General features: G+C 29.0%; 1 protein-coding gene across 2 annotated transcripts in view; it reads left to right on the top strand.

Annotated features, from left to right (window-relative positions):
* The window catches only part of Scp2 (Sarcoplasmic calcium-binding protein 2), a 152,027-nt gene that overhangs the window by 91,662 nt on the left and 45,540 nt on the right, over window positions 1-14,825 (top strand). For both annotated transcript variants that reach the window (XM_088262245.1, XM_088262244.1), the window contains one exon: window positions 7,621-7,740. In XM_088262245.1, coding sequence (XP_088118371.1) covers window positions 7,621-7,740 — 120 coding nt within the window. The remainder of the gene's footprint in view (window positions 1-7,620; window positions 7,741-14,825) is intronic.

The raw sequence follows: 14,825 nt of genomic DNA, 5'->3' as shown, positions 1-14,825 counted from the left end.
ATTCTTCAGGTTGAATGGCATTCAACAAAGGTGTTCAAACACACTACACTAATGTAAATATTTACATTATATAAGGAAGGCACACATACACAAAAGTACACTTACGAATGTATATATATCGGGAAACGTGAATAACGTATAAAATTCTTGTAAAATGTGAAATATTTTCCACAATATGACAGGACCAAATATGGGATATAAAATGAACAAATAATGGATTTGTCCCTTCGTAAGGCAATATATCCTTTCAGTATTTTAAGTTCACTTTCCTATTACAGATAAAATGTGGGAATAATTTTTATTTTATTTTGAAATTGGATATTTGCTATCACAATTTTTGTGAATATAATGAAATTTCGTATCTTTTTTGTAAAAATATTTTAGAAATATTTTTAGCCTGCCGACAGGACTCGTCACAATTGATTTAATATTATTAAATAAGCAAATTTGCTAAAAGAAATTAAAATAGCTGATGTAACAGACCATTATATTAAAATTTAAATAATTCATATCCCAAAATAAAGCTAGACTATAAAGCGTAAAGTATACTGAAAATATCGTTTTTTAGGTAGATTAAAATATCCTCAAATAATTTATTTAAAAATAACCTAATAACATTTCGTCAAAGAAGATGATTTTATGCATGTCATTATTATTTTTAATTATATTGTATTATTTCATCATTACGATTTTTCTTTCAAAATTATTCTCTCTCATCTGGAAAAATGCCAAAAGAAAAGCTCATAATAATATCAAATTACTGTATATTACGTTTTTAATGACATTTATTTGTATTTTTTATTTTTATAAAAATAGAATGCTCTGAGTTCTAAGTGTTTTTGTACCTGGAATATCCATTTAACATTATATATAAAAAAAATGTCCTTTTAAGACGCTTGTAGTTAAAGAGTACCGGAAGCGTGTAATAATTAGTATAATTTGTGTAATTAACAAAATGTAGAGTTCCTTTATTAGTTCTGAGGCAACCAAGTGTTGTAAATTTTATTTGAATACCGAGTTATTAAATTATGAAGATATTTATTGAGCTACGTTTGAAGGCTAAGTAATAATATTTTCAGTCGAAGTTCTTTTTAAATAATGAATTATTGTAGTTCATAAAATTTTCAGTGTTCAAATTTTTGATCACAAATTCTAGATTTTGTTTCTTTTTATTTATTGTTTTATTTTTATTTTAATATGATGTAAAATTAGAAACTCTAGGTATTTGCAGGGCTTCCGACCTGTAAGTGTCTTAAATATTGATGTATATAACTCATAAATAGAGTAATGTTCAAAAATTGTTGTCAAAATTCACTGTTGAGACCAACTCGAAATGTTCAAAAAAATGTTCAAAATATTAGTTTAGTAAAAATTGAAAATAATATTTTTCGGTGTCTCCTAAGATTCTGCTTAAACGTGTGTAAAGTGATCAGCTTATGGCAGATCTTAAGCCCTGTAAATGCCTAGATTTCCATATTATTCTTCATTTGTGTTGCAAATATCAATAAATAAAATAATATACGTAGCATCATAGACTAAAATCCAGAAATTGTCAGCAAAAACCTTGATATCTTCTACATATAAGTGGAACAAAATTTAAAAAATTGAAAAGCTCCTAATTTGACCTATTCAGAACTTTTTACCGAATATATTCCATTTAAAAATATTACTTATACTTTTTTTAGTAATAATACTAACAGATAAATTATTAAATTAATTTCAATAACAGCTATACACATAAATATAAATAGTAACGTACAACAGCAAAATGAATCAACTTTAAATCTTTGAAATAAAATTGAATTTCATAGACAAAGAGCACTATTTTTCACGGGTCATTACGCTGAATGAAAGAAACCTAATGAAAAATATAAAGAAAAATAAAAGGATTCGTCTTCTGTAACGAGTTGGCTTTCATTGAATGTTTCACTGCGAAATAAATTGCTCTTTCAGAAGGGGTACTTATTTATCCGAAGGTGAAATAAAGCGCGCTCGTCAAATGCACTTACATACATTTTTGTCTAATACAAAGAAGTTTCTTTCCCCAATCCTTTCAGCATTACCGCTTCCGAGAAACGTTGTATAGTTGAGCTAACAAGGCTTGGTAATGGATAGAGAACTGTGAAGACAGTTCTTGAGTATCAACATGCTTTTAACCGCCATAACTGTTTTATTATTTTTTTTTAGTAGTGTAATGGTCAGCACGCACGTCCCGGGTTCGATTCCCATGGGGGTCAAATAAATATAAGTGAATTTTTCAATCTTATATTTAATCAATATTACCCTGGACTGGTACCGGAAGCGGAGGGCTGATCACATTTCCTTCATGTGTTAACGATCATGATAACACTGCGTTTATATGATGCAGTGCCCTTTGAACCATTGGGGTGTGGATAAGGGTTTTTTTTAATTAATTCAAATCATATTTTGGCAATATCTTGAATTTAAATTGGACTTGTATAATACTTTTACCAAATATCAATCATCCCTAAATTTGAAATATTTTTACTTTATTTTAATGCAAATAAAATCAGAAAGTATATTAATTTAGACACTTGTTTCAAGTAGTACAGTTTTTCTCATCAACAGGTGAAAATACATACAAAACTTTTGTAAGCAATGAAAATATTAAAAAAAAATAAAAATTACAAAAAACAATGGAAATACTAAATAACAACGGCTGTCAAGAAGCGCTCTGTTATTATCAACAGATGGCGCCGCCATTGAAGTCCAAATACTCGTTTTCAAAAAAAAACAAAAAAAAGTTAAGACACTAATCTACATGTATGTATGTATATATAAAAAGGTCGTATTCGAATCCAATGTTCTGTCAAAATTTCAAAGCAATCAGTGAAAAACTTGACGATTAAACACATTTTATTCTTGAAGATAGAATACATATCTGGATCTAGTTAAATATTTTATTTATTATATTGCATATTTGTTTATGTAACCATAAAAACAGGGAATATTTTATTTGATTCTTAAAAAAATATTGTCTCGTTCGCTCAAAAACAGTTTGAAGGATTTTGATGGGTTTTGATATTCAAATACTCGAGTATAAAGTGCATCTTTACTATCTATAACAGTGGTTCTGAATCTTTTTAAAGTCTTTTGATCGTAAAGAAAATTCGCGGTACAGCAAAATTAAAGATCCAAAAAACATACAAAGATAACTTTTATTAAAAATTAAACTGATTGTTTTATTTCCAACAAGTTAAAAATTACACTAATTAAAAAAAACATAAATACACTGATGAAACTTTTGTGCCAAAATTATTAATATGATAACTGAGCTTATGGGCTTTTACGAATTTCAGCGATATTTGTTAATATTTTTAATTCTTCATCCAAATTGCCAAACTAAGGTTCACAAGTCGAGGGCCACAAACCCTTTCAATATACCTACCGTTGACGGAGTACCATCAGTACAAAATCCTACACATAATTCCCATAATATTTTCAATCGTTCTAAGTATAATGATATGGAATCAAAGATATTTGACCGCTGTTGTAAGGTGACCGCACACGACATCAATTTGCAAGGGTGCTGCCATCTAGCCATTATATTTGCAACTCAAATCGCATAGTAAATGAGCCAACATTAAATTTTGGTCACAACATTTTGAGTGTGTCCAAATACTTGTTCACAAAATCTGGATTATCTCCAATTAAAGGAGTTATTTTCGTATTATTTTTTTTGACATCTCATCAAAGATGAAGAAGAATATGGAAGTCTGGGCATTTACAGGGCTGACGACCGTCATCGGCTGGTTTAAGTGATCACTTTACACACGTGTTACATTCACCAATTATTATTAGACATTAGATGTATCTAGCGAAGTTCTAATGATTCTCGAACAATGTTTCAAAATTGGTTCACATATATAAAACTTCCAAGAATTTTAGTAGTGTGGTTGGCAATAATGGGTAGAAATGGTCAGCCCTGTAAATGCCCAGGCTTCCATATTCTTCTTCATCTTTGATGAGATGTCAAAAAAAAGTTATATTAAATTTTTGTTTTCATAATTTCGCGGAACACTTACAACAAGCTCGCGGAGCACCGGTTAAGAACCACTGGTCTGTTGGAACGTCTGTTGGAAACTCGGAGTCACGATTCAACGTAACTTTTTGACCAGGTTTATAGCTGTTTAGTGCATAAAATTGAAAAATAAAATAACGTAGTCTGTGTTTTATTACACTTTTTGACTTTAAGGGCGTACACGTTAACCAAGCAGCCAAGGGCAATTCAAATTTACTGAGACGGAGAAACGTAACAACTTTCGGGAGCTTGAGAATTTAAACATTATGTAACCGAGCTTGTTTAAGTATTAAATTGTCAATTTTACTAAGCAAATATTTTCAGTAAATTATTTAGAAAAATTAATTTCAGAACTTGCTTAGTTGAAATAAGACTTACGAAGTAAAGTAATATAATACTGCGAGGTTCAACGAAATAAATTCTCCGTTCGTACCGTGTTCCTTATTATTATGCGAGAGAAAATTTACAAGAGTGATACAAGTTAAAAATGGTCGATAAATGATTTTGGGAAAGAATTTTTTTTAAAAACAAATTAATCTCTTGCCTTTATTCGCATCGATGTAGTGTTACATTGATCGTTAATTACTGTTAATTAGCATGATGATTGTGATGATTACGATGATTCAGACACCGGTCTTGGGAGATGTTAAATAAATATTAGTCAAACGCGTTAATCACTACATTACGGAAGGACTATGTATGTTTATACATATGTTTGTATGTGTGTGTGTTTGTATGTGTGTTTGTGTGTGTGTGTGTGTGTGTGTGTGTGTGTGTGTGTGTGTGTGTGTGTGTGTGTGTGTGTGTGTGTGTCTGTGTGTGTCTGTATGTGTGTGTGCATTGAATGCTCTATAATATTTATTCTATTTGAATCTTAGAGGCTTGAACACTTCACCTCAAGACCAAGAATAAATATAAATTAATCATTTAAATTTTGCAAAATCAATTGTTTGTTTGATATTAAAATACAGCAAGAAAAAATCAAACGGATTTTTTAAAAATTATTCCTATCCTTAAAATTATATAAGTAATTCATACGAAAAACCCTAATTTTTAAAAATCTAAGTAACACTTTTGCTAAATGCAGTTAAATGTTAAATATATATAAAAAATTATAAACATTTTATCTAAAATAAACTTTTTTAGCTTAGGAGCACTTTTGAGAAATAGCTAAAATCCATTGGGAAATTCACAAGTCAGTAGGATAGTTGGATAAATAGGTTTTACCCGAATAAATATCCTTTGGTCGAGTGGAACATTATAAAGGAGATTTCTTTGACGTATATTTATTAGAGCGTCCCTCACTACACAGGAAAATACGTTAAGCGTAAACGGAAATATTTCCTGAATTAAGGGAAGGGAGGAATCGTACACGATACTAAAAAATAATGTATTTTTATTATTGTTTTTTTTTTTTAATGAAGATAAGTATTAAAACGAATTTTACAAGTAAACTTTTGCAATATGTTTTACTATCGTCTAGTAAATATATTAGTTTTATTATGTTTTAAAACAGTATTTCGAGATTAACAAATTTAAATAAAAAATTATTTCACTTGTAGGACCATTTTTTAGTTTTAAAACATAAACACGACTAATTTTGAAAACTACAGCTATTGGCATGTGACAATACTATTTGTTTGATAGAGCACCTTTAGTTCTCGATACTAGACATATTTACATTAATCTACTCAAAAAAGTGTTATTGTTTAAGGGTTTTAGAAATTGCTTGTATTTTTGGCTGTTGGTGAGAACACTTGTAGTTCTCAAAACTAAAACTTAAATGAGTGATGATCTTTTTTTTAAAACAAAGTCTCATCAATTTATTTACACACATTTTACTAAAATACAGACGAAATGTCATAAAAACATCATAAAATTATTCAATAAAGATGTTTTCTTTAATATTTTTCGGGCGATAAAATAATGTGATAAAGAATACATAAAAGGGTTGTATTTTACACAAATTCTAGAATCCTCATATTTTTACGCAAGTTGGGGCTCAGCAACGTAAAGTCGACCATTATTTATATCGTAAAAACCGAAAGCTCAGAGTAAATACACCTTTATTAGATATTTTATAATACTTGTTTGCATACGTTTTGTATTCGTTTTCACATTTTTTTCACGTATTCGTTTTCATATACAATATTGTAAGGCTTATTCGCAAAATTCACAAAATCATTTTGAAGATACCCATATGTCTAGGTTTAATTAAAAGAAATATTTCAAATCTGAATTTTAATATTTGAAGAAAACACATGGTATTATGTTTTATTTGCATTTTTTTTCATGATTCTGTGAAACCAAACGCACAGTGTTTAAAATCTTTTTAAATGCATATAAATAGTCAAGTACAACAACAATAGACAGGCAGGCATGGTTTCAAAAGAATACATTTTTATAAAAATCAAATTTGTTTTTTATTTTTTAATTATATAATTCAGGGGCTGGTTGACTTTCTAGAAAAAAAAGCTAAATGTTTAGTTGATGGAATAACAGAAATATGTATTTTTAAATGAAAACTTATGTTTTAATTGTAATTATGAAATTTCGAGATAAATATAATTTAATGATAAATATAATGATAAAAATAATTTATTACAAAAAAAATGTTTATTATAAACTCTTATAACAACAACACAATAACGATACAGTCATAGAGGGAAAACATAATGCAATACGTGGAGTTTGAAATAAATATTTTCGATGCCCATTGATGACGAAGTTTTATACAAAAGAAACAGAGGTCCAAACAACCCAGGGCTTAAAACTTGGCATTTGGCTGGTTTAGGTGATCATTTTATTCACTTTTGTAACTTTTATTAATCTGCTCATTTTTGAACATCCATATCGCATAATTTTTTAGAATATGTGTATATGAAGTGTTCTTTGAATTCCGTATGTAAGAATTCTGTATGTATTTTGAAAGATTTTTTGTTTCCCAAGAAAAACTTTGTAAAATACTAATGCACAAAATTTTTCTTTGTTTATATTGAAATGGAAGTTAACACAGTGGAATCTAGAAAAATAACACTACAGAATTACTTGAAATAATATTAACATACAAAATATCATAAAACATTATCAAAATCAAACACTGATTTGAATCTAATAAATTGTTTGAAAATGCCCTAAAAAATCGAAAAAATTGTCACAAACTTTTTTTTTTATAAAATAGGCTCAAATCAGTGTTGGAATTCAATATTTTTAATACACATATCATAATCGTACAGGAGAAAGTGACAAACTATCAAAACGTAAAATTTTCAGGAGGGCCATTTAAGTCACTTTGGTTGGCAAGAAAATAAACATCAATGCATTTAGTCATTTTTAACAAGTTAATAAATAATACTTCCAAGTTCAAAATCCTTTTGGAATTTTTCAAGGGCAATATCAAACTATTAAGATATCAAATAGTCAATGATCACGTTTTTGTAAAAAATGCACTTGGTCACTTCCTCCTGTATGACTACGATATAGAGTTCTACAAAATAAACACCAAGTCAAAAAATAAAACTTAATATATATGAACTAACTAAGAGATAAAATGAATTAATAAAATATTTACTTTGCAGAAAATATGCAGCCTCCGAGGATGGGCCCAAGGCAATCCGAAGTATAGGGAGACTTACGACACCATGATTAAGATATGGGATGGTCTGAGACAGAGAGCAGATGCCAATAAGGATGGACAGGTTAGTACAGTTTGTCTATTTCAATTTCAAATCAAATTATCAATTGAATTTTATTCGTAACAGTTATTAGTTGCAAATTAAAACAGTTGACATAACGATGAACAAAATAATTTTACAAATTATTTAAGTATTAAAATTAAGATGATTTACACTTTTAAAATGTTTTACTAAAAACATCCGATGGAAAAATATCAAATAAGGTATTTGAACGATTTACAAAAAAACGACTTCCAAAAAATAGCAAAAAAAAACAAAGATACATTTGACGTTCTTTAGATGAATAATTATTATTCAATTAATTTTTTAAATAAAACATTTCAATAAGACCCTATTTTTGAGTTTATTAGTGTTAACGCCACTAGTTTTAAGAACATTATTTTTTTGTTGTTGATGTTTTATGTTTTTGTATGAACAAGAAATAATCCTTCATTACTATTGTGATTATTTATTTTTATTGTATTTTTTAATCATTTATAAGGAAAAACTTTTTTTATGTATAAATTTTAACTAATGTGAAAAAAATCAATTCAAAAAATTTATTTTAGCCAAATGAAATTCATGAAGTTAAAAATGGTAATTCTTTTAGTTTGTGGTTCGTGGAAAACGTGGTCGTAAACGAGACCATACTTTCAATTTCATTTGGTGCAAAATTCCACTCTTGGAAACCAATACATCCCACGAGTTTTTTTTACCTTCATTTGTACTAGGGGGTGATTTGGCAGAGTCGCTAGGGTACACAAAAAAGCACCACGTTTTAAAAACGAAAAATTTGTTAGACGGGAAAATACGTGGATGGGCAGACGCAATTAAAAGCGCCGAGCTCAAAGTTGTATTATGAAATACGATGGAAATACAAAAATATAGAAACCTTCCCCACATTGATTCAATTTATATTTAAATTATCCGTAATATTTTATTGTCATTTAAAAATATATAAGCATTTTATAAAACAACATATTGTATTACGAAATTTGTAAAGCGAGAATGAAATTTATAAAATGTATAAAGATTTATGAACAAATATTTGGACACTCAAACTTCGTATTTTAATTTATTTATGTTGAGATGTTAATATAATTAACCCTCAAACGGGACAAACCAGATTTGTAAAGAAACATTTGGATTATTTATTGATTCGGCATTAACTTTGTGGAATGATATGATTATTTTAATTTAATTAAACACTTGAATAATGCACTGAATTGAGTTTTATTTTTATTTTCGACTAGTTTCGAAAACGACGATTGTTTTCATCTTCTGATACAAATTAAAACTGTTTTAATTTGTACCAGAAGATGAAAACAATTGTCGTTTTCGAAACTAGTCGTAAATAAAAATAAAACTCAATTCAGTGGATTATTCAAGTGTTTAATTTAATTAAAAGAAACATTTGGACACTGAAAATATTGTGAATGGTACATTTTCCTCAAATAGAAGAACTCAAAATATCTGGTCGGATAATATGGGATTTTAATATTTATCAATCTTGGGAGTATATTGGATAAGTTTATATGAGCTTACATAAACTTTCTTATATATGCGAACAAAAGCGCTTGTAAATGGCAAAAGTTAAAAAGATTTCTTAAATTAATACCTGCTAGAAGGAAATTAAGCTAAGTTTTGATAATAAGAGTATCTTCATTAGCTTATACTTATTAATAATTGTAGAAGCAAGTTAAAACCTAAGAAACGCTTTGTAGTTTCAACGGAAAATAGGATACGCGCAGAGTAAATTTTTATATTAAAAGTATCTTTACTTGGGATTAAACATCTATCTTTTTTTATCCCAGAGCAACTTGGAATTGACAGCCTTAATTTATTAAAAACGTTCACCATTCTACCTATTTTCGAACATCTATATGATTATTATTATTATTTTTTACTTCGCATACAATTGCAAAAGTTTCTACTTAATAAAAAGCTTATTTCATCTCACAATAGATGTCTATAGTAAGTTCAAGTATTCAAGCACAATGTTTCAAAATTCAAAGTGTTTTACACCAAAAATGCATGTTTTAGGTTTTGTTCAATGCGTTTCTGTGTTTTGGAACTTATCATTGATATGATCCTACAAAAATGATCGAGTGAATTCAATGAATATCTTGGTTAGTTACAACTTTATCGCATAATATTCAAAGTTTTTTTTTATCAAAAAAGGCGTTTTGTTTATATATCTTGTGTATGAGACATTTTAAAATTTAAATAAAATATTTGTTATAATATTAATATGAATGGTTAGTTTTATTTTTATTGTAGGGCAAGGTATCATTAAAGTGTGAATATTTATCGTTTAAACCCCAAAGTATCAACAACTTCCTTACAAGGGCTGATTCTTCTTAAGGGCTCGGTTATCAAAGTGGTCTTCAGGGGCGTATTACTGTGCCATTGTACTCTGAAACCTTTTAATACGCAACAAATTATACCCTACACAGTGAGCTCCTTTCATGAATTTATTGGAGGCGATAAAGTACGAGAATTCGTGCCTTTCGGAAACCGCATTTCAAATTCATTGATGTGCCGAGACCCCACGATACCAAGTGGTTATGTTTACTAAAACCGCCCGGGGATTTCCGGTATTTACCACTACTCGTTAGAGAACGAAACAACAACAAAACAACCTTCATTGCCACGAATGTAAATATTAATCAATAAGTTAATGGATAATTAACTATATTTAATTTATGTTTTACTTGATAAATATTACTTCAATTTAAAATTAATAGATATTACCGCAAAGCGACTGCCGATTCAAATAATGAAATTATTAAAGCTACGAGTAGTATGGTTAAATAAGGCAAAATATAATGTGAATTTATGATCAAATATAGATTTAAGTTTTGTTATGACATTTCTTGGTGGAAATGCATTTTATATTATAAAATAACAACTTTTCAATTTTTTCCAAAATAATTTTATTTGAACAGCAACCCGGTTGCTGATCTTATACAATGCATGTCGAAAAAATTACATTGTTGTTAAATATCATACTAAATATAGTGTTACTATACTATAGTGTTAAATATCATACTAAATGTTGATAAAATTATCATACTAAATATAGTGTTGTTTATTTGAATATACACTTTAACCAATTATGTTTTAAAGGTTTTTTAAAGTGTTTTCAAAGTTCAATTACATTAAATACTAGTATTCACCAAGTACAACTTAAATTAAAAAGGTATAGATATTACCATAATGTGACTGCCGAATGGTTTATTGAGATAATAAATTAGGAACTGTTATTTTTCAAATATTAGAACAGGATAACACTCTTCGTACGTTGGTTATGTGAATCGACAAATCGTATAAAATATTATATTTTACCGGACACTACAGATGATGAATCAACATTAAAGGTGTTTCAACTAGAGACGTAACATCTATCGTTTTTAAATAAAATGAGATAGAAGTCTAAGTATCCCAGAGCTTACGACCTGGCTTCCGAACGATTATACTGGATTAAACTTAGGTGGAAACTTATAATTGGACTTATTTTTTGTATTTTATTATGTTATGTTATTTTTGTGAAATATTCTGTTGGTTTTCCAATAACATAAAAAGTTTTGAATTGAAAAAAAAAACTTAAAAAATCTGTTGATAATCTAAATACCTACATCCTCCTTAGAAACAGTTTCTCTCTGTCCACTTGTGTATATTATGGAGCCAGGATATCCGCCATCTTCTAACACCTCTTCAAATCTTGATCTTACCCTTGATGACTGACACTTTTTTCCCAACGTGGCACAAATAGGACACTTTTTGGATTTTCCTAGTTATACTATGTTCAAATTTTAAATAAAACCATCTTATATAGTAGTACGTAGGTGCCGATGGTGGAAAACGGAAAAATGAATATGGCTATCAATCTTACAATGTATTTTTCATAGAGAGTATTGACGTTTTTAATTATCTCATGAAACGAACGCAGAAACAGTACAAACGCAGAGTAATAACTCTCGCCGTACAAAAGAAGACAATGCATGACGGGCATACAATGTCGGGATTTCAACATTATATACCTTTTGATTATTCTCTCATCCCCGCATAAATCATTTACGACATCCCGACCCTATGTCTATCAAAGTAAGTGGGATGAAACATTGTATGTGTCGTACCTGAAAGTTATATTATATTATATACATATCGTAGTCATACAGAAGAAAGTGACCAAGTTAATTTTTTTACAAAAACGTGATCGTTGACTTTTTGATATCTTACTAACTTAATATTGCCCTGAAAAAATCCCAAAGGATTTATAACTTGGAAGTGTAATATATTGACTTGTTAAAAATGATATTGATGTTTATTTTCTTGCCAAGGAAAAGTGACTTAAATGGCCCTCCTGACATTTTACGTTTAGTTAGTTTGTCACTTTCTCGTACGTTGATAGGCCTGCCTCCATGCCATAGTTTAGTGGTCACCGTGTTTGGCTACCATGCGGTTTCCTCTGCACAACTTCGTTATTATATAATTATTAAATTATAGAAGAATATGGAAGTGTGGGTATTTACAGGGCTAATGTCCATCATAGGCTTAGTTAAGTGATCACTTTACACATGTGCAACATTCACCAATGTGTGTAAAATGATCACTCAACCAAGCCTATGACGGTCGTAAGCTCTGTAAATGCCCAGGCTTACATATTCTTCTTCAAATATTTTTTGATTTCAAAAAAATCTTATGAGATATGATTACAGGTAATTTGGAAACATTAAAAATGTTAATAAAATAAATATTATTCATACTCCCAACAGGTTAGATTATTATCTTATAAAATAATTATATATTATATAATATTTATTTACTAAACATATATCCACCTCCATAGTGTCAGCACGCTTGGCTACCGTTCTGGAGGTCACGGGTTCGATTCCCAGGGGGGAGGTCAAATAAATACAAATGATTTTTTCACTCTAATATTTATTCAATATTACCCTGGACTGGTACCAGAAGCGGAGCGCTGATCACCTTTCCTTCTTTATAAGATGCAGTGCCCTATGCACCATTGGGGCGAGGATAAGGGTTAAAAAAACATTTATCTGTTCTGTTTGATTGTTCAGAGAATAAGGCGGAAATTATAATCATCGTTCTTACAAAAAGTTTTTTTTTATTAAATACGATAAAAAATGTTAGTTAATAACGCGGGAAAATGCAATTTAATGTGCATCCCCTCGAGGTGAAAGTTAATTTGCGAAGTTCAGACATGTGAAGTTGATATTTTCATCCGAAAAGTTAGTGAATGCAGAGCGCCATTTTGCGGGATGTGACATTCTTTTGGAAGCTATAGAATGACACGTAGTTTTATTATCGTGCCGAGGGCATCCAGCTTTTAATATTGCGCAAACATATTACAGTACAAAAGTAAAACCATTTTAACTTTTTACTCATGCAGCTATTACCTAACTTTAGACAAAAATAAAATTCTCTTTTAATGTATGTATATATATATATATATATATATATATATATATATACATATATATATATATATATATATATATATATATATATATATATATATATATATATATATATATATATATATATATATATATATATATATATATATATATATATATATATATATATATATATATATATATATATATATATATATATATATATATATATATATATATATATATATATATATATATATATATATATATATATATATATATATTATATATATATATATATAAATATACATATAATAGTAATAAAAGAGTAGCTGCTCAATAAAAAGCTTCTTTTCATCTTACCAATATAAGTCTCTAGTAATTGGTTCATATATATAGAACTTCTAAGAAATTGAGTAGTGTGGTTTTTAATAATGGGTAGAATTGGTAAATGTAACACGTGTGTAAAGTGATGAAAAATACATCACAAACTTACTATAACCCTTATCCGCACCCAATGGTGCATAGGGCATTGCATCGAATTGACGCAGTGTTATCTTCATCATTACTTACATGAAGGCAAAGTGATCACTCTTGCGCTTCAGGAACCAGTCCAGGGAAATATTAAATAAATAGTACAGTGCAAAATCACTAATATTTATTTTCACCCCCCTGGATATCGAACCCGGGACCTCCAGCACGGTAGCAAACACGCTGACCATTACACTACGGAGGCGGACACATCACAAACACCCAAACCAATTAATATAGTATATTTAAATACATATATATTTTTTAAAATTTATATTGGAACTGGCGGGAATCAATCCCACGACGCCAGTTTCGCGTTCGGGCGTCCACCCAACTACGCCAAGGCGCGTGTTTTTATTACTCAAATAAATATTTAAATGAAATCTTAGTATTGACTAAACAATGCTCATGGAAGTAAGCATGCTTCTTAACAGCTACTGTCACTTGATAGTTTCAAAATTTTTGTTTGCACTTTAGTATCATACATTTCATATTTTGATTACTTCACAAGCTTTGAGAAAATAAACGTTCTTCAAATTTTCTCTTTCCGTTTTATCATTTTTCCTTTAATTAGAATGATCCACAGCAATGTGTGGTCGGGTACAAATAGAAAATCAATACAAAAAATAAAATATTTATGAAGATATTCATATCTAAATGTACCATACATTTAGCCCAAATAATGTGACGTTAACATATATTTTACGAACCTCAACTTTTGAAGTCAGAATGATACAATACAAGTCATTCTGAGTTTACAAAACGTTTTATTGTTGGAGATTTACGACATTTTAGCACCATTTCCCTTGGAATCGTTCTGTTGAATTTTATCGTGCTTTGATTAGATTTTTATTTTACTTCTGTTTTAAAACATTTTACATCGATATAACCCTCTCAGCAGTTAAGATGGCCTTTAAGAGATTACAATATTATGGGGTCCATACCCTACATATGAGAACTTGTTTAGCAAGCATGCTTGTTAAAGCCTATATCTCAAGAATTCGAATCACAACGAATTCGAACAACGCGCTCGGCCGCGCTCAGGGCAGGACGTGTCTTCACACAAGTTTTTTAGAATGCTAAATCCAATATAATGATTTTTTTTATTTTTTCCTTCCAATGACTCTTTTCTTTTCAAAACCATAAAATTATTTT

Source organism: Brachycentrus maculatus, unplaced genomic scaffold (genome assembly GCF_059751285.1).
Source record: "Brachycentrus maculatus isolate JH-2025_06_01 unplaced genomic scaffold, ASM5975128v1 h1tg000176l, whole genome shotgun sequence".
NCBI classification, from domain to species: Eukaryota; Metazoa; Arthropoda; class Insecta; order Trichoptera; family Brachycentridae; genus Brachycentrus; species Brachycentrus maculatus.
This window is presented reverse-complemented; position numbering and strand designations above follow the sequence as displayed.